The sequence below is a fragment of the Hemibagrus wyckioides genome, linkage group LG11, assembly GCF_019097595.1.
Source record: "Hemibagrus wyckioides isolate EC202008001 linkage group LG11, SWU_Hwy_1.0, whole genome shotgun sequence".
NCBI classification, from domain to species: domain Eukaryota; kingdom Metazoa; phylum Chordata; class Actinopteri; order Siluriformes; family Bagridae; genus Hemibagrus; species Hemibagrus wyckioides.
The window spans coordinates 9547061-9571300 of record NC_080720.1 but is presented as its reverse complement, the minus strand read 5'-3'; the positions used below and the strand labels follow the sequence as shown (position 1 = coordinate 9571300).

Sequence of the window (24240 nt, the reverse complement as noted above, 5' to 3'; positions counted from 1 at the left end):
AGCAGAGTGGGAAATCAAGAAGAACCAAATAGACTAGAAAAGGCACTTTGAATCTCAATAATATTGCTATATGCTTTTCTGTCACTGAAGAGATGATTGAGGGGCTCTGAACAGTTACAGAGCAGAGGTTTTATTATAGGAACATTAGATTTGTAATTGTAAATAACTATTTGTAAATATATAAAGCAGGTTTTGTAATTATAAATATTTATTTATATTTGGGCATCACGTCTTAAAAGGAAAAAAAAAAATTTCATGAAGGATAATGCTAAATCCGCTAGCTTGTTAACTTAGAAAACATTAAAAAATTGTTCTTAAATTAAAGAGCATTTACGAAAACCTATTTAACTAAAGTAACATCTATAGTCATCATATATTAACAAGAAACCTTACTGAGTATTTCACATGCTACTTTACATTTAGACCTGGAGTGCAGTTCTAATTCAAGAAGGCAGAGTCTGCCATTACATTGCAAGGCACTTTTTTTCAAGTCAGTAATAAAAGATGTTATTGTAATAAGTTCACATAGCACTATTCAAATAGAAACAAAAAGCAAATCAATGCTATCAAGAAGAGATGCCACGGCAATATGTATGCACAGAAAAATGCAGTTGCACAGTTTACAGTGTACAACCTTTTCACTGTTTTTATGTACTGCACAACACTTTTATTAAATGAACAATATGACTTTGAATTTTTGCCAAAGGAATGACTACAGTGATAATTTTATAATGACTGAAGCAAAAAAACCAACCAACCAAACAAACAAACAAACAAAAAAACCTCAAAACATTTTTAGGCACTTCTCCAATATGAATAGTTGCGAATGTAAACCACTTCTACGCATATAATGATGTTCTCCTTCTGATGCATTCTTCTTACGACATGCACATGCATGTCTAACAACTCATTTACAAACAGGGATTTGTCTACAAGTTACGTTCCTTTTTTACAGACTGATAGTTACAATTATTAAAATGTGCGTATATACACCTACTTCACAGCATTTCCAGTTGAGGAGAGGCCAAAGGCCAATATAAAAGTGCATTTTTCAAATTTTTATGACTGACTTAACTATTTCCCTTTGTGCTCCAGGGATGTCCTTGCCTTTAAGAAAGGGCAAGAAGTTCTCCATAGCTTCCAGTTGCATAGTGTTTACTTAAGGTCACTTGCTGGGGTACAGAGAACACGTAGTCTCTAAAGAAGTTTAAAAGTTACAATAGGTTACAACATTTCAATAGAACCAGGCAAGGTATTGTATAACCTCACAAAATTATTGTTAATTTAGTGTCTACCATAATATATTGGAGTTGAAATTAGAATTTAACTAAATAAATCCTCAGAACTTAAAATAAAACAACTGTGGTAACGGAGTGAATAATTCTTCCTCTGAATAATAATAATAATAATAATAATAATAATAATAATAATAATAATAATAATAATAATAATAATAATAATAATAAAAAACCCATTTAATTAGATAGAACACCCTCCAAAATTTATGAAACAAAAAGCTGTACTAATGTTCGACACACATGAATCAAAAGTGAAAATCGAGAAGGGCTTTGGGTCTCTTCTGCATTTTGCAAAGTTTGCTCAATTTTGCATTAATTTCTGTGATTGCAAAATCCTGGCAGTATTAATTAGTTAAGGAGTGAGCAAACTTACGCAACTAGGATATTATACCTTGTTTCTGATTCTTTTTCACTTAATTTTTATATGCTGTAATCTCACATCATTGTGCATTGGAAAGCATTGTGACATAATTTATCTTGGTTTCATTTAATAACAAAAACATACCAGTTTCAACATGTCTGTGTAGAACTTTTCATATCCATTCTATAATACATTATATTATATTATTATTAAGTTATGCAGCAATCTGTCTGGTACATACCTGTCTCAGGGTACCACTGGAAGTGAGCAGCACATAGATCATCCAAAGAGGAACCAACAGAGTTGAAGAGAGTGTGAACCACCAGCCAATAGCATAACCCCACCAGGGGTACTCAATAACATTGTTAAACTTCAGAGGAGTGAATTTGATCAGAGAGAAGACAAATGTTCCCTAAAAAGAAAAAGATGCATGTAAAAAAAAACTGTGGAAAAATGGTTCTTCAGGGGTTCAGTAAATTATTAATGGATCCAAAAATAGTTTGTGGTGGTGAGGGTGTGGTTGAGTGGCAGTGAATGGAGGGTGAAGCGGGGAAAAGTAAGTGGTAAGGAGCTACACCTGTGCAGGAATATTGCAATGTGTGTTTTGTATTTCAGTGAGCGACCAAAAAACATAAACTGGGGAAAGATGAACCTTCCTCGTAGGGATACTTTGTTGTAGGGATCTAATCTGAAGGGTTTAAGGGCAACCCAAAGAGTGCAAGATACATTTTATGCATACAGTTTTACAAATAACACTAAACACACATGTAGTAAATAAAACACATTATGCAAGGACTGTAAAACTATCAGAGCAGTTTACTACAGTGAATAGGTTTGGATCCACTAACGAGTCCTGTAACTTTCAGAAGATTGTCATCATTTTCATATCAGAATTACAAAATTACTTATAAAAAGTAAGAATTTACATTTTGTTAGAGATACTTACTATGCAGAACAGAGGGGTGAGGTACTTCCAACAATACTTAATTAAAAACAGTGGCTTATAGCCAATCATGTCTTCAATATTATCATAAAGACGATCAGCACCTACGAGAAATAAGCAGTACTTTTAAAACTTATTTTTCATGTTCATCAAAACTTAAGCAAGTCACAAACAGAATATATACACCCCACCGTATGGTAGGACCTGGTTCTCTGGTTCTGAGTGTGGAGTCTGAGGTGTATATCCCTAACCGGGGACCGTAACTGTACTGCTTTATTTTTTTAATCAAATAATATTGGATAAGATTACTAGTCAGATCAGCTAGTATTCATAATAATAATCCTATGACAGGTTATATGAAATGAAAGGGGTTAATGTAAAACAATTTTCAATTATGCTATTGTGATATACATTGACTGGAAAGGTAAGGAATAAAAAGTTCCAATGGCTTAAATAAAATAATATGCAGATAACATGAGGACACACATCTGCCTTTTTTCTAAGATCAAACTTGTACTTTGTATAAAATCCTTGGAAATTATTTCACTCTGGAAAAAGTTCCCTGCTGTAAAAGAGAATCCCTGCTGTATACAACATACACATAACAAGTCCAAATGTTTTCAGACATTGCTTCATTGAAACTGCTTCTTTCGTTAGCCTCAGCCAGGCCTACACATCCCACAAAATCTTTTTACCATACTAAAATGACATACAGGGAAAATCACTGTTAGATTAGTAAATGAAAAAATAATGCTAACCAATTGTAAACAATTTTGAAATATAAGGATAAAAATGTTAGATATGATCCAGTGCTTCACCTGTGTACAGGTAGTTATGACCTACAGTCTATATTTTGTAATACATTTTTAGATAAATAACAAAGAATCCAAATATAAAAAAGTAAAAATAAAAAGCAGCGATGCAGTGTCACAAAGAATACCCTTTTAGCAATCCTGTTTTTCAACAGGAGTTTAGCACTACAGTATACACTGAATGTATGCAACTGAAACAAATGCCTCTGGGAAGAACACTTGACAGTCTGGTATGACAAACCTTGGATTTTGTGAATACCTGGGGTACTATGCCTAAATATGCAAAGGCTGTTGATGAGGAATGCTTTTAATTGCTTGTTATTCATTGCTACAAGCTTTGTTTCTCCAACTTTGCGGTGAACCTGTTTGGACATTTCATGATGAACTGGAATGCTGTTTGACAACCAGATGAGGTTCTGGTTGCAGTGTGATTCAGTTTGTGTGGATGTATGATTGTATAATTTAAGACTCTTACACTCTTTTATATAACAAAAAAAGTAGACAAAGTGGTTTTAAACTCTGTTCACGCTAGTTGTACCTTAATTGAATGGTGACCTTTTTCTTAAAAGTTAAGCTAGCTACTAGTTAAACTAACAGACCATAGTCACTGAGTACTTCATTAGAAACACTACATGGAATGGGTTCCACAAGATGTTGAGATTATGGCCCATGTTGAAATGCTTGCATCACAAAAATCCTGCAGATTTTAAGGGGCACTTTCATGCTGTAAATCTACCATTCTACCACATCCCAAAGGTGTTCTACTGGATTCAGATCTGGTAACTGGGAAGACCATTGGACTCATTGTCATGTTCATACAACCAGTTTGAAATGACCTTTGCTTTGTGCATTATCATGCTGTTAGTAACCATTCGAGGATTGTAAATTGTGGCCCAGAAGGGATGCACATGGACACCAACAATATTCAAATAGGCTGTGACATTCAAGAAATGATTGGTATGGGTTGGTTCCCAACCCCTATCAAACTATAGAGATTGTTGTGCATGAAAATCCCAGGAGATCAGCAGTTATAGAAATACTCAAAGCAGCTTGTCCAGCATCAACATTCATGCCAAAGCATGTTTAATACATAACCGTAAACGCCATTTCAACTGAACTTCATATTTTTGCCACACCTCATTTTGTCTTGCTGTGTTTTGGCTTGCTGTGTGGCATCACGAGATCAGCAAAGGTCAAATAAATACATATGCATATGTAAGTAGCTGTGTTATATCTAGCCAAGACTTGTGCTAGACACTTTAGTTGAGTTTATTCCAAGCATTTGCATGTAGTGTAGAAGTCTTTGCAATACTTCTTACAATGATCCTTTTCACAAATGTGTCCATAACTAAAGCTGGAAATGTGGAGTACTCACCATATACCCAGCCTATACACACCGACTGCAGAATGGCGAATAACAGAAGTGTCATCCCACTGCAGCTATAGTAGTCAAACAGCTGGAAAATATACAGGCCACCCTAGTGGATGAAACAGAGTCAGCATGTGTAAAAGGAATAAAGACCAAGGAATATGCTTTATTTAAAAATACTTTTGACTAGTTATTATTTGACTATTTACATTGACTGTTAAAATAATACTGATGGTTTTATAATAAATCTACAGTTGTCTTTGAAAAAGTGTTGAAGTAATTTCAGAATGACTTCTCAGCCTAGGGCAGGAATGCATAACCACCTCTGTTACCATAACCAGGCCACACAGGAAACACCCCACACAAACGATGAGCAGGAATCCTTTGCGGCGATGTCCAAAGAGGAAGAATGAGGGGTACATGTCAGTTACAGCAGTCGTCAATGCCTCCAAACACACAAACTGTAAAGAGGAGTGTTGACAGACCAAAAGTTCTTCTGTGAATTTACACTCAGATGAACCGAGGTTAAAACCTGCTTTAAATTGATTTTGCACTCACCTCACTGTCCAGTCCTAGCAGAATAATCATAAGAAAGAAACAAATGGCCCATAGTTGTGGAATAGGCATCATTGCAACTGCCCTGGGGTATGCAATGAAGGCCAACCCTGGACCTGGGTAAGCAAACAAGATTTTAAGGATTTTTGAGGGTTGTCCTGGATGTGTGTACTGGTTGTAACTTAGCATATAGGTTAGATATTCAGTTACCTGACTCTGCCACTTTTGAGATGTCTGTCTGCTGCTCATAAGCCATGAAGCCCAGCACAGAGAAAATTGCAAAGCCAGCTACAAAACTGGTCCCACTGTTCAACAGGCACAGATAAACACAGTCCCTGCAAAGATACACACATATTTTATGTGTATATACTAGTTCCTGATACTAGTATATATACACATAATCAGTTACTATATGCTAGTAAATATACACTACTCACAAAAAGTTAAGGATATTCAGCTTTCGGGTGAAATTTCAGGATGCACCTAAAATGCACTATAACCTTTACAGGTGAACTTAATTTGACCTTCTCTACACTTTTGAATGCACATGTCCAACTGTTCAGTGTTTCAGTACTTTTTGCATAACTTGCTGTTCTCTAACAAAGTGCTTAACGGCAAAATTCACAACTGGAGTTTGATCCATGAATCGACCAATAAATTTTCTTGTTCAATTAGAATTGGTATTTAAACAGTCCTCTTCATCATGCTGTTCACATTTTGACATCATGAGACCAAGACAACACCTAACAGTTGATCAACAGTACCTCACCATTGCGAGGCTTCAAACAGGATGTTCTCAGAGGGAAGTGGCCACTGAGCTTAGAGTGTCACAGAGTTTCATCAGCAGGTTGCAACAGAGATACAGAGAGAGTGGAAAAGTCACAGAAAGGCATAGAAGTGGACGTCCTTTGACCACATCCCACGTTGATGACCGCTTCATTGTGAACAGTGCCCTGCGGAACCAGATAATGAATGCCACTCAACTCCAGGCACATTTAAGGGAGGTGAGAGGCACCACGGCAAGTGTCATGTCAGACATGCTAGATGACCTGCAAGGGTACCTGACCACACCACCAGGCACAGGCGTCGGGCCAGGGAGCATTTACGCTGGACGAGGGACCAGTGGGCCTCAGTGCTGTTCTCTGATGAAAGTCGATTCACACTGAGCAGAAATGATGGCCACCAACGAAGTTGGAGACGTCAAGGAGAGTGCTATGCATCAGCCACTGTTGTGGTGGTGTTACAGTCTGGGCAGGTGTGTCTACTCAATACAGAACTGCCCTACATCTTGTGAATGGTACAGTGACAAGCCAATACTACCTGAATAACATCATTAATCCAGTCATTGTGTCCCTGCATGAACAACACAGGCCTAATTTCATCTTCATGGACGACAATGCTCCAGCTCATCGAGGTTGCATCATTAGGGAACGGCTTCCGGAGGCTGGGGTACCTCAAATGGAGTGGCCTGTACTTTCTCCAGACCTGAATCCCATAGAAAACCTGTGGGATCAGCTGAGTCGCCATGTAGAGGCTCGTAACCCTGCACCCCAGAACCTCAATGACCTGAGGGCCGCCCTTCAAGAAGAGTGGAATGCCATGCCTCAGCAGCCAATAAGTCGACTCGTGAACAGCATGAGACGTCGTTGTCAAGCTGTAATTGATGGTCGAGGGCACATGACAAATTATTGAGACATTGACATTTTTTGTTGTGGTAAACCCACCACTGTTTTGGCTTTTCTTTCAATAAATTGTTTGAGATGAGGAAATCACCATTGCATGCTTCTACTTAAATGCCCTACTTTCACGATATAATATCACTGTAGTGTGAACTTTTTACATTTTCCATAAATTTCACCCAAAAGCCAAATATCCTTAACTTTTTGTGAGTAGTGTATGTTCAGTTTACTCACTTGTAGCAGTTATTATTGTACTTGTTGTAGCTGCCCAGTGCAGTGAGGCACCCAATGCAGAGTGCGTAGGAGTAAAATATCTGCGTTCCAGCATCCATCCACACCTACATACCATGAAAGAAAGAAAAAGCTTTCAGTACTCACTGACCAATTGACAAAGCAACAGCTGCAAACTCTTTAATGATTCAATGAATGTTGAATTTTATGTACATTTGGAGACTATAACCTTCTTATTCATACAGAAAAACCAGCTTTTTAAAAAATATGCTATTTGCTTCTTAATAGCAAGAGAGGGAATTTTTATGTTTCTCCCTTTCCAGTGTATTTTATATTAGCATCTCCTCATACCTGTGGGTCTGCAAGGCGTGTAGGGTCTGGATAGAGATAAAAAATTATGCCATTAACAGCCCCAGGCAGTGTAAGTCCACGTACCAACAGCACTGCCAGTATTACATAAGGAAAGGTAGCAGTAAAATAGACCACCTGAGAAAGTAAGAGATAACTCTTAGTCAAACTAAGTAAAAGAATATGCCACAGATTTAAAAATTACTTAACCCATAATGACTTTTCTGAATAGGTGTAATGAAGGTCTCACCTTGCCTGTTGATTTTACTCCCTTCCACACACAGAAGTAGCAGATGATCCAAGCCAAGAGGAGACACAGGGCTAGCTCCCACCTCACACTGCCCAGCTCATACACACTACCTGTGAGATTTAGCACTCTCCTCCTGAAAAACACGAACCATATTTTGGCAATTACCTTATGATACATGCAATGATACAATAGATTTATTTGAACTGCAGTTTAAAAACACTCACTCCCAAAACTCTAGCACAGGTGAAGTTGCATTCTCTGGTATACTCGAGTTTATATGCTCCATTTTGTCAAATTCAATGCATGTTTCTGTTGAGGAGAAAAGACGTGGCTAAACATTCATAACTTTTTTTCCTAATACAGCACATGTACCACATTGTAAAAAACTATGGGATGACATTTAAGGGGCAATACTATATAATTACTAAAATACTATAATTTTGGAAAACAAATTATTAAATTATTAAAAATAGGAATTAGATTCCAGTAGAGCTTGTTTATATGCATAATTTATGGTGGGTTGTAATTTCTAGCACCGTACTATAATTTAATATGCATTCTAACTCATGATATACACTATATTGCCAAAAGTATTCGCTCACCTGCCTTGACTCGCATATGAACTTAAGTGACATCCCATTCCTAATCCATAGGGTTCAATATGACGTCGGTCCACCCTTTGCAGCTATAACAGCTTCAACTCTTCTGGGAAGGCTGTCCACAAGGTTTAGGAGTGTGTTTATGGGAATTTTTGACCATTCTTCCAGAAGCGCATTTGTGAGGTCACACACTGATGTTGGACGAGAAGGACTGGCTCACAGTTTCTGCTCTAATTCATCCCAAAGGTGTTCTATCGGGTTGAGGTCAGGACTCTGTGCAGGCCAGTCAAGTTCATCCACACCAGACTCTGTCATCCATGTCTTTATGGACCTTGCTTTGTGCACTGGTGCACAGTCATGTTGGAAGAGGAAGGGGCCAGCTCCAAACTGTTCCCACAAAGTTGGGAGCATGGAATTGTCCAGAATGTCTTGGTATGCTGAAGCATGCAGAGTTCCTTTCACTGGAACTAAGGGGCCAAGCCCAGCTCCTGAAGAACAACCCCACACAATAATCCCCCCTCCACCAAACATTACACTTGGCACAATGCAGTCAGACAAGTACCGTTCTCCTGGCAACCGCCAAACCCAGACTCGTCCATCAGATTGCCAGATGGAGAAGCGCGATTTGTCACTCCAGAGAACGCGTCTCCACTGCTCTAGAGTCCAGTGGTGGCGTGCTTTACACCACTGCATCCGATGCTTTGCATTGGCTGCTCGGCTATGGAAACCCATTCCATGAAGCTCTCTGCACACTGTTCTTGAGCTAATCTGAAGGCCACATGAAGTTTGGAGGTCTGTAGCGATTGACTCTGCAGAAAGTTGGCGACCTCTTCGCACTATGTGCCTCAGCATCCGCTGACCCCGCTCCGTCAGTTTACGTGGCCTACCACTTCGTGGCTGAGTTGCTGTCGTTCCCAAACACTTCCACGTTCTTATAATACAGCTGACAGTTGACTGTGGAATATTTAGGAGCGAGGAAATTTCACGACTGGATTTGTTGCACAGGTGGCATCCTATCACAGTTCCACGCTGGAATTCACTGAGCTCCTGAGAGCGACCCATTCTTTCACAAATGTTTGTAAAAACAGTCTGCATGCCTAGGTGCTTGATTTTATACACCTGTGGCCATGGAAGTGATTGGAACACCTGATTCTGATTATTTGGATGGGTGAGCGAATACTTTTGGTAATATAGTGTACTTAGCACACTAAATTAAATAAAATAAATCTTTTTGTGACCTCAGTCACTTCTCCTGCAGCTCAGCAGATACAACACTTTATACAATGATTGTAGAAATATTAGGCTATTTGTATTTAATCATGGCTGGCAACTAACTAATATTAGGGGAACAAACATTGTTATACTGACAAATTTGCAGTGAAATAAGAAGATAATGATGACCAATTCAAAAGTCATGACCAGTCTACAGTTCCAGTGTCTATTTTATTAGTTCTGATAATATAGTGATATGTGATCACACAATATAACAGTAATCATGAGTGGTTTAGGGTAATAATATAAAATACCAGTATTCCAGGTATTGCTGCAGGTAGCCCATGGTACCTCAGCACTAAAGGAAGAAAAAAGATAGAAGAATGCCCAGGCCAAAATGATGATGTAGTAGATGCTGGAGTACAACACAACCACCTGAGTTCCATAGCCTAATCCTACAAAAAGCAATAAAAAAAGGAAGCATAATCATACATTTTTTCCACCATCCCACTTATATTTATGTCACCAGAAAATTTGTTTATTTTTGCAGGGATAAAAAATACAACAATCCACAAAACATTTATTTTTAGAATTCTTAGCATATAGGTTTTGTAGGTATTGCATTGGTTATATACATCTATCTTAGCATGGGAAGTTCATAAAACATTTCACTAATCAATTTTTCCAGTTTTTCTATGCACAATTTGCCCTCCTCTAACCCATTTATCAAAGGGAACGACCACAATTTTATTTATAGCAGTGACACTGACAAGGTGTATGCTACTGCCATGAGACAGGCACAGCAGTCAGGTACATCAGTGTTGTTCGGATTATTATTATCCTAGAGTCCCCGTTTGGTACATTTATATGTTGCAATTCTAAAATTCAGTCTTATCTACAATGTGGCTGCAGGCTATCATCCTGACAAAATCAGAGCCACACCTGCTCTAAAGACCAAGACCAACAAGTACAGTCAGGTGTGGCTCAAGCATCGTTTGAATAAAAACCCTGTAGCCAGATTGTAATCCTTTGTAGATAGGTTTCCCTGATATATATGTTGAGTGTACTGAAAATGGCCACTGAGTTTCACTCATTGCAGGTTTTTGTGGATTTTCTATGCTTAAGTAACAAAGGGGCCAAGGAATGTAGGTCACGAGAATGTACAAATTGAGATACAGTAATCAATAAACTTAATAAGAACTAAAATATTTCAGATTTCAATTTGATCACTTAATAGTATACACAAAAGGTACTCACATATACTTCCTCTTAAAACAAAGTTCACATTTAGATTGTATATTCTATCCACTAAACTTACAGTATTCTGCTTAGAGAACCGTGATCACTGCAGATTCAAGATTCAAGATTCAAGAAGCTTTATTGTCATTTCAACCACATATAGCTGACGCAGTACATAGTGAGATGAAACAACGTTTCTCCAGGACCTGGTGCTACATAAACATACAACATAAAGATCAAATACGAAAAAACAGTCCTAGCCACATAAAGTGCAAAGTGTGCAACTAGGTGCAAACAGTGCAAAGACAATACAATGCAAAACCAGTAGGTACAAAAAGACAACACAAAAACAGGACACTTAGCCCAGAGAAAGAAAAAGAACATGTGTAGTGAAATGTAAAAAATGAAATGGAATAAAAATGAAATGATGTACAGATTAGCAGCGGTTAAGGTAGTGCAGATGCCTTAATAAGAACTAAACAAACTTTGTTGTAAATATTTGTTTTAAATCTACAGATTTATGGGGGCCTTGAAGTAAGTGCCCATTAATCCCATATTGAAGGAAAAAAACATTAAGTACATTTTAGACCAGATATTTAGGCGCAATTTCTTTCTTTTTTTTTTAAAGCATAGAGGCTCACCTTCAAACAGGGGGCAAATTTTCCTCCAGCAGGTGATGCTACCTTGACTAGTGTATTGACCCAGTGATATCTCCATGAGGAACAGTGGAATGCCACAGGCAAACAGGAAGACCAAATATGGAATGAAAAACACTCCTGAAGAACAAAGTCACAAATTTAGGCAAGGCAAGGTCATACACAAAGGCATTTCAATGTGCTTTACATAACTAAAAGCAAAATAAAAGAGGATATGGAGAAAAAATATAAGATAAGTGCTAGTTTGAAGCTGGTTGAATTTGGTTGAAGCTCCTGTATAACAGAAGAGAACTGGGTGGTGAGTAAGATCATCTGGAAGATGGATCCAGCTTTTGGCACTGCTAATAGACTGGTCCCTAATAATTCTTCAAGTAGATCTGAGAGTATGGCTGAAGAATTTATTGTAAGTGGATTTGGTCTCGGTGAATAGCATGATTTAGCCTACCAAACCAGCCAAAGGAAACTAAAAAGGAAACAATGCTGCTTTTGGTGTGGCTGGAGGATTCACCAAACTGAAAAATATACTACTTTAGACATTGCAGAGCCAAGAGGATGGGTCATAATTACAACAATGTAAATGTAAATGCAAATTTTAGCACACTGAAAAAAATGATTCATTGAATTTACCCAGTTTTCTTAAGTTAAGTGGTTGCAATCAATTTATTTTAGCTACATTTAAATAAATAAATTTAGTTCACTGACTTTGAACTCAATTTATTCATTTAAATGTAGCTAAAATAAATTGATTGCAACCACTTAACTTAAGAAAATTGGGTAAATTCAATGAATCATTTTTTTCAGTGTAGCAGTAGTAGTAGCAGAAGTAGTAGTGTAGTGTGCCACGTGAAATTGGACTACGTGCAATGTTATGTAGATTAGATTTACACTCATGGTCTAAGATTATTCTGTGATTTATGATGTCAAATGCAGCACTGAGATTTAATAGCAGCAGCACTGGTGTCTTGGCAAAGATAGTTCACACATACATCATTTAGAACCTTTTACTAAGGATGCCTCTTTTATGGGCCCGAAAGCCAGACTGAAAATTTATACATGAATCATGTGGATCAAATATTTTAAGGGTGACACTTTTTCAAGTGCTAAAGACAGAAGTTCTACTTACCTCCTCCATTCTTGTAGCACAGGTATGGGAACCTCCACACATTTCCTAGACCGATAATTTGTCCAGCAACAGCCAGGAGAAATTCAACTTTATTTGACCATTGGCCTCTCTCTTTAGTTTTGCCCTTTAAATGAACTCTTCCTGATTCTGGACAAGATAATTTTAACCGCATCTCTGGATCATAGTTCATCGTCATATCACTGAAAGAAGGTAAAATGTTAGATTTCTCCATTGTTATGGCTACACAAGCATATAAATAAAAAAACACTTTCAGGTTGCAATTATTTCATGCTTCTTAGGTAGAGTGAAACCTTTTAGCTGTTGAGTTATCTACACCAATGTTAAAACTCCTCAAAAGTTAATATTAACTTGAGGGATGTCTTAAGGCTTCAGTTAATGATACTAATTAAACCATGAATATTTTTTTATAAACAACTCCCTACACTGTCCTCTGAACAGCTTTAAATAAGTAAGCATTCATCAGACTTTTTCTTAAGTGTTCTAAGAAAAATCTTTGACACTACATGTAAGTATTTTTAATAAATGCTTTTTTTGAAAGGAGACCATACAACAGACCTTTGCCGTTATATTGCGTTAAATAGATGGCTTCTTTTTGAACTTCAGCACCCACTGCAATTTGTTAATAATTCATTCATGGTCAAACTGTATATTATGTCTTAACAGATTTCTGTTTTAAAAAAGACTGTACTCACAGATCTCATTTCAAACAAAACCTTGACAATGTGTAATCTCTGTTAGGCCTTACATGTTCTACTGATACAAATATCCAATGGTCTAGATAATTTTCTTGGTTTACAGCCGCACAATATTTTAACCCCATTTAAACTGTTTGTAACTTTGCAAAAAAAACCCCAAAAAAACATTACTACTTGCATCCCTCTAACCAGCATAGACCTGAAAAGACTATTACACATAATCTGCCTTAACTATTTACTTATTTAAGATCACCAGACCAATTTGTAATTTTCCCTCTCTATCATCATTTGCATTGGCATTTGGCAGACGTGCTTATCCAGGGCGATGTACAAAAGTGCTTAGAAGACACGATCGATACATCAATACTGGTTCACTAGGTCACACACTACAAATACCATCAGTCTAAAACTCTTTTGTGAGGTATTTAATAAAAGATCTTTTGAAGACAGCCAGTGACTTGGCTTTTCTGATGGGAATTTCATTCCACCACCTGAATGAACTTTCACCTTGATGGTGAAAAGGGTCCAGTCTTCATAGTAGTTCTCTATGAAGACTATCAAGACTCTGTAGAACAGTGCAGTGTCCTGATGCATTACTAACTTGTACCCTGAGAGATGGTGGGACTAGTTAAGCAGTGCTAGAAGATCTAAGGGATCAGGATGCAGTTCAGGGAGTGGTAAGAGCTTTGAGGTAAGAGGGTGTTGGTCCATTTTGGGCTTTGTATACAAGCATCTGTGTTTTAAATCAGATGCCAGCAGCTGCCAGAAGCCAGTGGAAGAAGTGCAGCAATTGGGTGGTGTGCGAGAACTTAGGAAGGTCGAAAACAAGTCATGCAGTTGCATTTTGGATCATTTGCAGAGGTCAAATTATCAATTGTGGTTTCCAGGGAGATCACAAGATCCTGACATGGATGAATCACCTGGGATGACCAGCTGTTTGGTTTTGATGGTTTTAGCTTTAGCTGATAAGCTGCCATCCATGCTGAAATCTGAGTAGAAATAGTGGTGCCTGAGGGAGGGAAGGAGAAGGTGAGCTAGCAGATGAAGATGACAGCATAGCAGTGGTATGAGAATCAATGTTAGGATATAATTTTGCCATGAGGATGAGTATAGAGGTAGAACAGAAGAGGACCAAGAACTGAGCCTTTTGGGACACCAGTGGAGAGTCTGCATCAAGAAGATGCTGATACTCTTCAGTCTCTCATAAAAGTAGCAGTCCGGGAAGCCAGAGCAGGGGGAGCCAAAGGGGTTGAGTAGTGAATAGATGGTGTTGTGGAGCTTAGGAAGATCTTGTGTAGAAACTTCAAGCTTTTCCTTGTAGAAGGCAGTCTAAGCTGAAGTCACTTCCTAGGATAATCTGGACAGGAGAGCACATAAGAGACTAGTTCTGTGTTAATTTCTCTCTGCTGATATTAGTTCTCTGTGATTGGATAGGTGATACTCAGAGATGTGAAGTGGGGTTGCATTCATGTCTGTAGCTGGAGAAGGACAGATGAAGACCAGATTGATGGCATTTCTTCAGTTGTGCGTGGGAGGGCAGTTGCTGAATGTCAAGCAGAATGAATTCGGAGGAGGCAGTAGGCAAGAGGACTGGTGCTTGTTGGAAGAAAGTTTGAAATTGCCAAGGACTGTCAGAGGGGTGCGGTCAGAGAAGTTTATCCAAGTCTCCTAGCAGACCAGTAGGGCAGTATATGACAATATTGAGAAGTTTGTTTCGAGAGTTAACTGTAACTGCATGGAATTCAAAAGAAGAGTTTGTTAGATGAGATATGGGGAGAGGTGTGAAACACCATCTTTGTGACAACAGCAGAACTATACCACCACCCCTGCCTGTTTTTTTGGGTGTGTGAGAGAAACCATAAGCAGAGGATAGAGCACCCACCATAGCAAACCCCAGTGGAGATATCCAGGTCTTAGTTAGTGCAAGAAAAATGAAATCAGCTTTCCTTAAAGCAGACTGGCAATTCCAGAGCCCACCTACCACCACTGTTTGAGGCTGCAACAACAGAGGAAGGTAGATGAGGTTACTGGAAATGCAGCCTCTGCTTTGTGGATGAAAGGGCCTGTGACTGTAAGAGGTGATGACAGAGATGAGTTTGAGGCACATGTCAGCAGCCTAGCCAAGAGTGAGGTCAAGATTTAAGTATGATTGAGGACTGGTCACAGAATAAGAAAAGTACTAGATTTGATACTTCCTATTCCTATAAATCTTATATCAGATAACATTCAATATTAGTAACCCGACCCACAATTCAAACCTTAAGGAGGGGGCTAAAACTATTAGTGACTAACAATACCAATACAACAATTTAAATTACACAACTCTAGATCTAACTTTAAGCATATAGTACACAAAAATCATACATTTAACATGCACAAAAAAACCCAACATTAAATACCTATGCATATACCCCCCAGCCAAAAAAAAAAGAAAGAGAACACATCACATTTCTGCACTGCTGCAAAATGCTCTGTACATGCCAAAATACATGGCAAGTTTGGTTAACATCCTGCAGGTGGGCTGATTCTTAGTGTTGCATTGCTTAATGCAGTGGAACTGCCGGTTGTGATCCACACCCATGACTGATTGCTATGTTCTCACCTTCCCAAAGGCACTGCACTAGAGGGAAACATACTAGGGTTTCAATGAAAAACACCAACCCTTGCGTGTTTAAGAAATTTGATAATATAACCCTGCTATGAGCTGCAAGTATTTTTAGTCGCATTTGATTGCTTTTCATTCTGGCACTGGCATGACAGCATTTAAAACTACCCTCTCCATGAATGTATGAATAGACAGTTGTTAATGCACTTCTGGCAAGGTGGTGTTTTTAAAAAAAATATAAATAAAAAAAATAAAAAAAAAGATCCACAACCCTGGGAACAACAATGTTTAACATGAGCATGGACAATCTGAGTGGTCTGTACTTATGCAATCCTAAAAGTAGCAAGATGCATAAGTAATACTGGGTGTTCTGATACCTTTACATCATAACCAGCATTAACCTTTTCAGCAATTTGTGCTATAGTAGCTCTTCTGTGGGACTGGTTCAGATGGACAATTTCACTAGTTCACCTGGTGTCCTTACTTGGACATAATTTGGCCTTTGTCAAAATCTAGATCTGAATGTTCTGCCTCTAGAACATCAACTTTCCGAGGTGACTGATCATTTGCTGCCTAATATATATACACAACCCCTTGACAGATGCCACTCTAACAAGACTATAAATGCTTATCTCGTCACCTGTAATTAGTTTTAATGTCATGGTTGATCGGTGTTTGTTAAACAATGGTTCTCTCACCAGCCCCCACCTTTTTTATTTAAAAAAAAAAAGACCTACTACTAATAATAATTATAATAACAACAACAACAACAAAAGCTTGTCACGCCATCTAGAAACTGCATAAAAATCGTAAAGCTCCACTTGTTTAATTCGTGAACGTTATACAACATCAAATGCGCTTATATTCCACTCAAAGAAACCATTTTCTATAGAAACTGTTTGATGATTATAGAGAGGAAATGAATGCCTAACTGCGTTAGGTAAGGTTAAATAATCATTACATGACGCATTTTCGTTATCACTTGTCATGCTATCATTATATCGTTATAGCACTCCATATTCAGACAGAACTATGACGACTTCATAGTTTACTTGTTATCTAATGTGACACATTCGCATGCCGCTGTACAATTCCTGCAAGGTCGTGCAACTGTCCGGACCCCAATGTCAACTTAACTGATATTTTTTTTTCCCTTAGAGGGAGGTGAATGTTTATCAATCTAAAAGGCACCTACGTGACTCTTAACAGCGCGCTATTTGGATAATGTGTAATCTAATGTGTATCAGTGTAGGTTTGACAGAGGCACTATAAAAGCCAAGAAGAAACAATGAGTCACTGTGCCTTCCCCGTGCCCTTTAGCCTAGATATTATGAGCGCAGGGGCACACACTACAATAGGCTACAATCCACTTCCTTAAGTGACGCGGTGCGAAAACAAATGTCTCCTAAACCTAGGCTACATATTTACAACTACCAGAACAAGTGGTGAGGAACGAGATAAAGCGAAAGCATATACTGCTACCTGATGGAGGCAGTCGTTCAGAAGTCTAGGAAGCCACTGTTGGTCAAGTTTGGCTGGGCATAAAAAAGCTTGAAATAACAGCTAGATGTCCCCGGTGTATTCGCGTTATCCGACCGTGTCTCTTTTCTGCTCTGTACTCGAACTACTCCATAATCAAGTTTGCGACAGCGGCAAAACACGTGCATCTATTTGAAGATGTATTTGCGCTTGGCTGAGGCGGGGCTTATTCTCAGGCTCCCGCCGTTAGCCACTGAGTTCCTTAGGTTCCGTTTATTGAGCTATTATAAAAGATATTAAACAGTTCCAATTAAACTGTTTCATAAGGATGTTCAGATATCATATGCAGAATTAAATGTGTGTCCCGAAGGTACCCTTCCAGATACCGATGCAAATTATAGGAAGTAGGGTATGTAAAGCGGACCTGTGACTATGGAACGCCAAAAGGGTCAACTAGAAGGTTAGGTTTTATGGTGCATTCACTGACATAACCATTGCATATTGATCAGACCATTCAAAATAATTTTTTGAAAAAAGTAACAAAACATCAAACCAATTAAAAACATTAATTAATCAAATGAAGCAAATAAAGTGGAAGGTTAAAAATGTAACGTAACGGGGGGGGGGGGGGATGACCTACAAGATTGATTTTTTAGCCTGTTTTGACAGATGTTAGATCAAGATTTTAAGCAAGCTGGAACAAAACATCTTCCTTTAAGATACCTTTAAGATATCTTCCCTTTTCTATTTGTGTGTGCACTTGATATACGCAACATCTTAGCTACACAGTTCTTGTGGTATTGGGTATTGTGTTATTACACAATAACCCAAGAGTCAAAAGGCAACATGCAAAACCAAAACAGGCTGGCTTTAGACTGGGGGTGTAACTGAAGTACTTGGAGGAAGCCCCTTAGGCACATTTATTTTTACATTTATGACATTTGGCAGACACACTTTTTTATGAGTGACGCATCCAGTTTACTCTTTCCATCTATTCTTATCTTAAGTGAGAAACCTGATGGGAGAAAACTTAAAAAAAATGTTACCATCTGCCTGGCACGTAAATGTGTTGCTAATATTAGCACATATGTTGCAAGTGATCATCTTTATACTGTAGCCTACAGGCCTTTAAATAATCTCATTAATGCACACTTCAATAAACCTTTTGGCTCATATACATAACAAGCAAAATTCCCATTCCTAGGTGAGGAGAAAAGCAATATGACACGTCCTACAAACAACTATACTTGAAATATCCCCACAACAAATGTTAAGATTGTAAGACCATTACAAATCAATAGAAGATCACATCTTACGAACTGAACTGAACTCCTGTAAGACTGAAGAATAGCTTGCTGTTAATATTTTGCTCTTAAAAGGCATCATTTACAGTGTGCAACTGTATGTGCAATGAAAAGCACATTAGTGTACAAAATGTCCTATTAATATGTAATCATTATAATCGTATATAATTGTTAATATTGTGGAGGTTTCTGCTATGAGATATTTATTGAACATTTCTGGAAGGAGTCTCCACTGTCACCGTTCTGTACAAACCACGAAGTGTCTATGTTATATGTTATGTCTATGTTATAGCTACAATATACAATCATTTCCACATCAGCCTCACTGGAAAGTAACTTCTTTATTCCTGACAAATTGCAATTTGTGAAAAATGAAAAATAAAAATATACACAATAACCTACATTCATATGTGTACACACCCCTAAACTAATACTTTCTTGAATTATGGCCAAAAAAGTTTGGTTTCATCAGACCATAACACAGCATTCCACATGGTTTTGGAAGATTGGAGTTATTTTTTTTCGAACTTTAGCCGGGCTTGGATGGTCTTTTTTTCTTAAAAAAAGACTTCCGTCTTGCATTCCTCCCTAATAGCCCAGACGTAAAGAATTCAAAAGATAGTTGTCACATGTAGGGAGCAACCAGTATTTGCCAGAAATTACTGCGACTCTTTCAATGTTGCTGTAGGCCTCTTGGCAGCCTCCTTGACCAGTTTTCTCCTGGTCTTGTTATCAAGTTAGGGGGATGTCTTGTTCTTAGTAATGTCATTGTTGTGCCTTATTTTCTCCACTTGTTGAGTGTCTTTACAGTGTTCCACCGTATATTCAGTGTCTTGAACATTTTTTGTAACCCTCTCCTAGGGATAGAGTTAGACATCCTTGCCATTGTGACAGAATGGCCTTAAGTGGTTGCTCAGGTCTGGCTAACATTGGATATAGTCATGGATAAATGCATGTTTGAGATATGTGAACACCTCACCGGCAGCTGTGACCCACAGAGCTTATATGGTGCACTTCTGAGAATCACAGTGTGATGGGATGTAGAAATCTCTGATGAAACAATGATAGACGTTAGATATAATCTTACTGGCTCAAGGCTAGCCTGATTCGTCTTGCACATTTTGTCCTTCCATGCAAATACATTTGGACTATAAGTTATATAAATGTAAATAATAAATACATTAAATAAGAGTATAATATATTGCCAATACATTTATTAGTCTTGATTTAAAAATGCCTCATTATTTGGAAGTTTTAAAGAGAAGTAAAAGAACAGCAGTAGTGATGTAGGATATTTTATTATGCTTCTACAGTCCTATTTTAAATTGTCAGTTAAATTAATTTATGGCAACAATGTGTGATATTCATTACAGTTGTAATAATGGATTTAATGGTGCTCTTTGACATGTTTGAGATATTTTTCTTGATTTGATACCTCATTGTTCTTCGGGGTGTTTGTTTAGCTATGATCTCTTAAAAACTCTGGAGCCCATGTTTTATGTAGCACCTTGGTCTTGGAGGAACATTTTGCAGTGTACTGGTGAAAATGATAATAAAAAGTATTTGGATTTGTCAGCCTGCTTTCGATAATGTCTGTATCTGCACTTGCAACAATTTCTGCTGCCCAGAATTATGCAATGACATTTTTTTTTAAAACTATATTGACTCCCCCTTCATTTTAATATTTATTTTAATAGTGTGCTCTTTTGTGTAGATTCCTGGCATGATATCCAAATTAAATCCATTTCCAGTGGAATATAAGGAATGCAAGGCACTCTACTGTAGTTCATAAGTTATTTGCATTTACCCAAACTGACTTATAAAGATGCAACTGAGCAGCTCAAGAACCCAAACATGGCAGTTTTGTGGTTTTGGGAGTTGAAATCTTAACCTTCTTGTCTATAGCATACCTTTTTTCACTCCTTTCCCCATGTAACATGCAATATAAAATTCAATTCTCAAAATAATCAATGTCTCTATCAGTTCAAATGTTCTGATAAATTAATATGCTCCGATTGGCATAAGATATATGGGAAAATTAATGAACTGAACAGAATCTAGATCTAATATGCATTTTGGTGTGATATATTCAGCTGATGTGATAATGTTATTTCATCATTACCTTGCTATTATTTGATAATATTTCCATGTTGTTTGTTGTTTGATATTAAAATATATATGTTATTAAACATGGAACATCTACTAGATAATGAACTAATAAAGGCTGGTATAAAGATAGACAATTTTTAAAGTGGTTGTTATTATCATTTGTATGAAATTTATTACATACTAAATTAAATGCAAATGAAATCAAGTAACAGTTGTATTTAGACACTCATTATTGCAATGTCTTAGTTGAGTTTCAATTTTTTTTAACTTCCTTGTCGTTTGGTCATGTGCAATAGAGAATCATGTTAGTTCAGGGAAGCTTGTATTTTTCAGAACTTGATATAGTAAAACGTGTTAGGTGTTTTCCCAGGGAAAGGACGTGAGACAGAGAAAGAGGGCATGAGAAAGGGAGAGGGTTGTCTATCTTGCCTCCAAAATAGTACTTAAATTTGTAATGCTAGGTAGGTGATACATGTCAATCAGCAATTTTCGCTTTCATTGTGTCCTAAAAAATGGTCAAATTTGACTTAGCAGCAGTCGTAACTTGTCTACATGACTTCTGTAGGTTTTGTTTGATATAAATTTGTAATTTATGATGCATATGACTCTAATGTGGAATGACTAATACAAAAACCATCTGGGACTGGTTAAGAAATGGATGATATTTGACTTTCAGAGAAGGCAAGAGACTTTTCAGTCCTTAGCTCTGTGTTGTGTTATCTAGCACCATGGTCCTGGAGAAAAGTTGGTTCATTTCACTGTGTACTGCATCAGTTATATATGGTTGAAATGACAATAAAAGTTTCTTAATTGACTTGACTTGAGGAGAGGCTGGATGCTGATTCTCACTGTCATGTAGTCCAGATGGGAGTGGCCCTTCTGCCAACAGGATGTTTTCAATAGCCATGGAACCTTTTTCTTTTGAAGACTCAGGAGGTGCTGAGTGATCCCACACATCTGGTTGCTGCTACCTGCAGTACTCTGGGATTAATTCCATCAGGACTTTCAGCTTTCACAAGTTTCAGCTTGTCCAGCTATCTCTTCAACTGGCTGGTAGTGACAGATAAGTGAATGTTTGGCTGGAGGTGTCGAAGTTGTGAGTCCCCTTAAGTTGGACGTTTGGTGAGTCCGTAATTAGGGAGGGTAGAGATGTGAGTTCTCTGGAAATGGCTGTTGTCTGGGTGGGTGTTGGTTATCTAAAGTTTCTTATTAGGAAAACAATGCCCCCTCCTTACTAGAATTATAGTGTTTGTGCACTATATGCAGAAATTGATGTAGTCTGTTATACATCAGCCATGTTGTTAATGATTTCACCTAGCTGGTTTCTAGTCTGTGGTCTCAAACCTGCAAATCCTCTTCTGCCTCTTGTGACCATCTCCTTATGGTTTTCTTTGGCACAGACTAAGACCTAAGACCATCTAATGTTTTGGAAATTATTTTGTACCCCTCTCCTGGTTGACACATTTTGACAATGAGATGCCAAACATTCTTCGTAAACTCTTTGAGCATTGCTACAGCAGCTATCCATGATTCCCCCTACCTTGAATAGAGTCCCAGTTCCAGTTAAAGAGAAGCAGTCCCTTAACATGATGCTGCCATCATCATGATTCAGTGCAGGTATAGTCATGTGCTGTTTTGGAAATTCTTTGTATCCCTCTCCTGATGTCATACATGCTTTGAGGGCCATGGCTTCAATTCAATTCAATTAAATTTTATTTGTATAGTGCTTTAACAATGGACATTGTCACAAATCTGCCTTACAGGAATATATAAATTCAGGATATAAATGATCGATTTTAAATTGAAATGTATGCTTAATGAGCAAGTCAGAGGTGACTGTGGTGAGGAAAAACATCTTGAGACAATCTTCAGAAATAACCTAGAAACAGAATCAAATTTGAGATCGGTTTACTTTTTAACATCACACAAACTTTTTACATCACAAAAAGACTTTTTAAAATACACTGTATTTTATTTACATTGTATATTATTTTACATTGCATGGTGTACTAAGAAAAATATGGGATTGAAAAGAATGCATCCATGAATCAGTAATATGTTTATGCTTGTGTATCATAAATCAGAATAATGCAATGTTAAATAAAAATAAAAAAAAAATAATATTATTGTACATGCATAATATGCTTCCAATAGAAAACCTAACTGTAGCTAGTATCAACTGTAAGAACAGTAAGAAAATCAATTGTGTGTAAAGTAGTTTAAAAGTACTAGAACTAGAACACGTAACCATTAATTTAACCAAGGCAGAATTTTCCAGCATTACCCTGGTGTCAGGTTGGATCAAATGATCTGCTGTGGCAACCCTGAACAGGGAGCAGCTGAAAGATCAACAACAACAACAACCTGGTGTCAGGTTCACTCCCTCCCAGAACTCAACTTCCCAGAACACATTGCATCATACAAACATGGCTGCTACATACTACAGTTCCAGCACAACTCTCAACAGACATGTTCATAGTTTTATGAGTTTTAATCATACACACCTTTTGTTCTTTGAACACTATTCTGTTTTATATGCCAATTACTATATACCAGTTGCCTGATCCCTTGCCTGTAGTTTTGACTTTGAACTTGTTTTTGGATCTGTCTACCTTGGCCATTAATCAGCTTAATTTGCAATTGCATCAGTCTCAACCTCTCTGTTGTGGCAGAAAAGATCTGTGGCATTCAGTGTTCCTCTCTAGTTCTGTTGTGACTGAGTACTGTGATTCAGTATGAGAGTGGGGTGTTGATGGTGTCCATTATGCTGAGAATTTTCAGCAGCATTCTTCTCTCAGTTGTCCTCAAGCAAATCTGGTTGCACTCCCAATATGTATCCACTCTTTCTGATGAAGCATTTCGATCAGCTGCCCTGATCTTACTTCTTACATATAACATTTGTGTATAGGACTGCAGACATTATCATAACCTCCCCAGAAGGTAGTGTCTACTCAGACCATTCTTGTAAATAGCCTAGTTTTGTGCTGAGGCTGGGGATTCCACATCAAACCAGTAAAAACATGTAGCTCATTTGTCCAATCTAGATCTTTCAAAACCATATTGTTTGCACATTGCTTTTACATTTTACCAGTGACAAGTCCGAGTCTTTTTATGGTCACTAAAAGCTAAATCAAGCTTTATGGGACAATTTGCTCTGAACTGTTCTGAAAACATTACTCAGAGCTTTTCAACACAGTGCACACTAGTGACATCTGGTGGTCAGTTGGTTGAAGTTCTGATAGTAATCTATTGCCTGTTAGTCGGTTTCTGCTAACGTATCTTGTGCAACAACTGAATGACACATTTCATAGCCCCTTGTGGAAAAATACTATATAGAATATATTTAAGCACA

At 37.7% G+C, this 24240-nt stretch overlaps 1 protein-coding gene across 1 annotated transcript; it reads right to left on the bottom strand.

The window, feature by feature from the left end:
* Nucleotides 1-190: 190 nt before the first annotated feature.
* On the bottom strand, nt 191-17833 carry LOC131361565 (sodium- and chloride-dependent GABA transporter 2-like). Its single transcript, XM_058402797.1, has 15 exons — nt 17479-17833; nt 12676-12875; nt 11538-11672; nt 9972-10112; nt 8071-8155; nt 7847-7979; nt 7600-7734; nt 7252-7355; nt 5549-5673; nt 5342-5454; nt 5107-5244; nt 4790-4892; nt 2606-2706; nt 1901-2071; nt 191-1197 (listed from the first exon to the last, which is right to left on the bottom strand). Exons 2-15 carry the CDS (start codon nt 12869-12871, stop codon nt 1156-1158), a joined length of 1722 nt encoding a protein of 573 aa, XP_058258780.1. The 5' UTR covers nt 12872-12875; nt 17479-17833; the 3' UTR covers nt 191-1155.
* Between the last annotated feature and the right edge of the window lie 6407 nt (nt 17834-24240).

What these genes read in the sequence shown, in the direction of transcription:
- LOC131361565 (XM_058402797.1), bottom strand. Translation starts at nt 12,871, where the DNA reads ATGACGATGAACTATGATCCAGAGATGCGGTTAAAATTATCTTGTCCA. An exon ending in CCTGTGCTAGAGTTTTGGGA is followed by an intron (nt 7,980 to 8,070) that starts GTGAGTGTTTTT and finishes CGTGTTTTTCAG; the next exon opens with GAGGAGAGTGCTAAATCTCA. An exon ending in CACGCCTTGCAGACCCACAG is followed by an intron (nt 7,356 to 7,599) that starts GTATGAGGAGAT and finishes CATGGTATGTAG; the next exon opens with GTGTGGATGGATGCTGGAAC.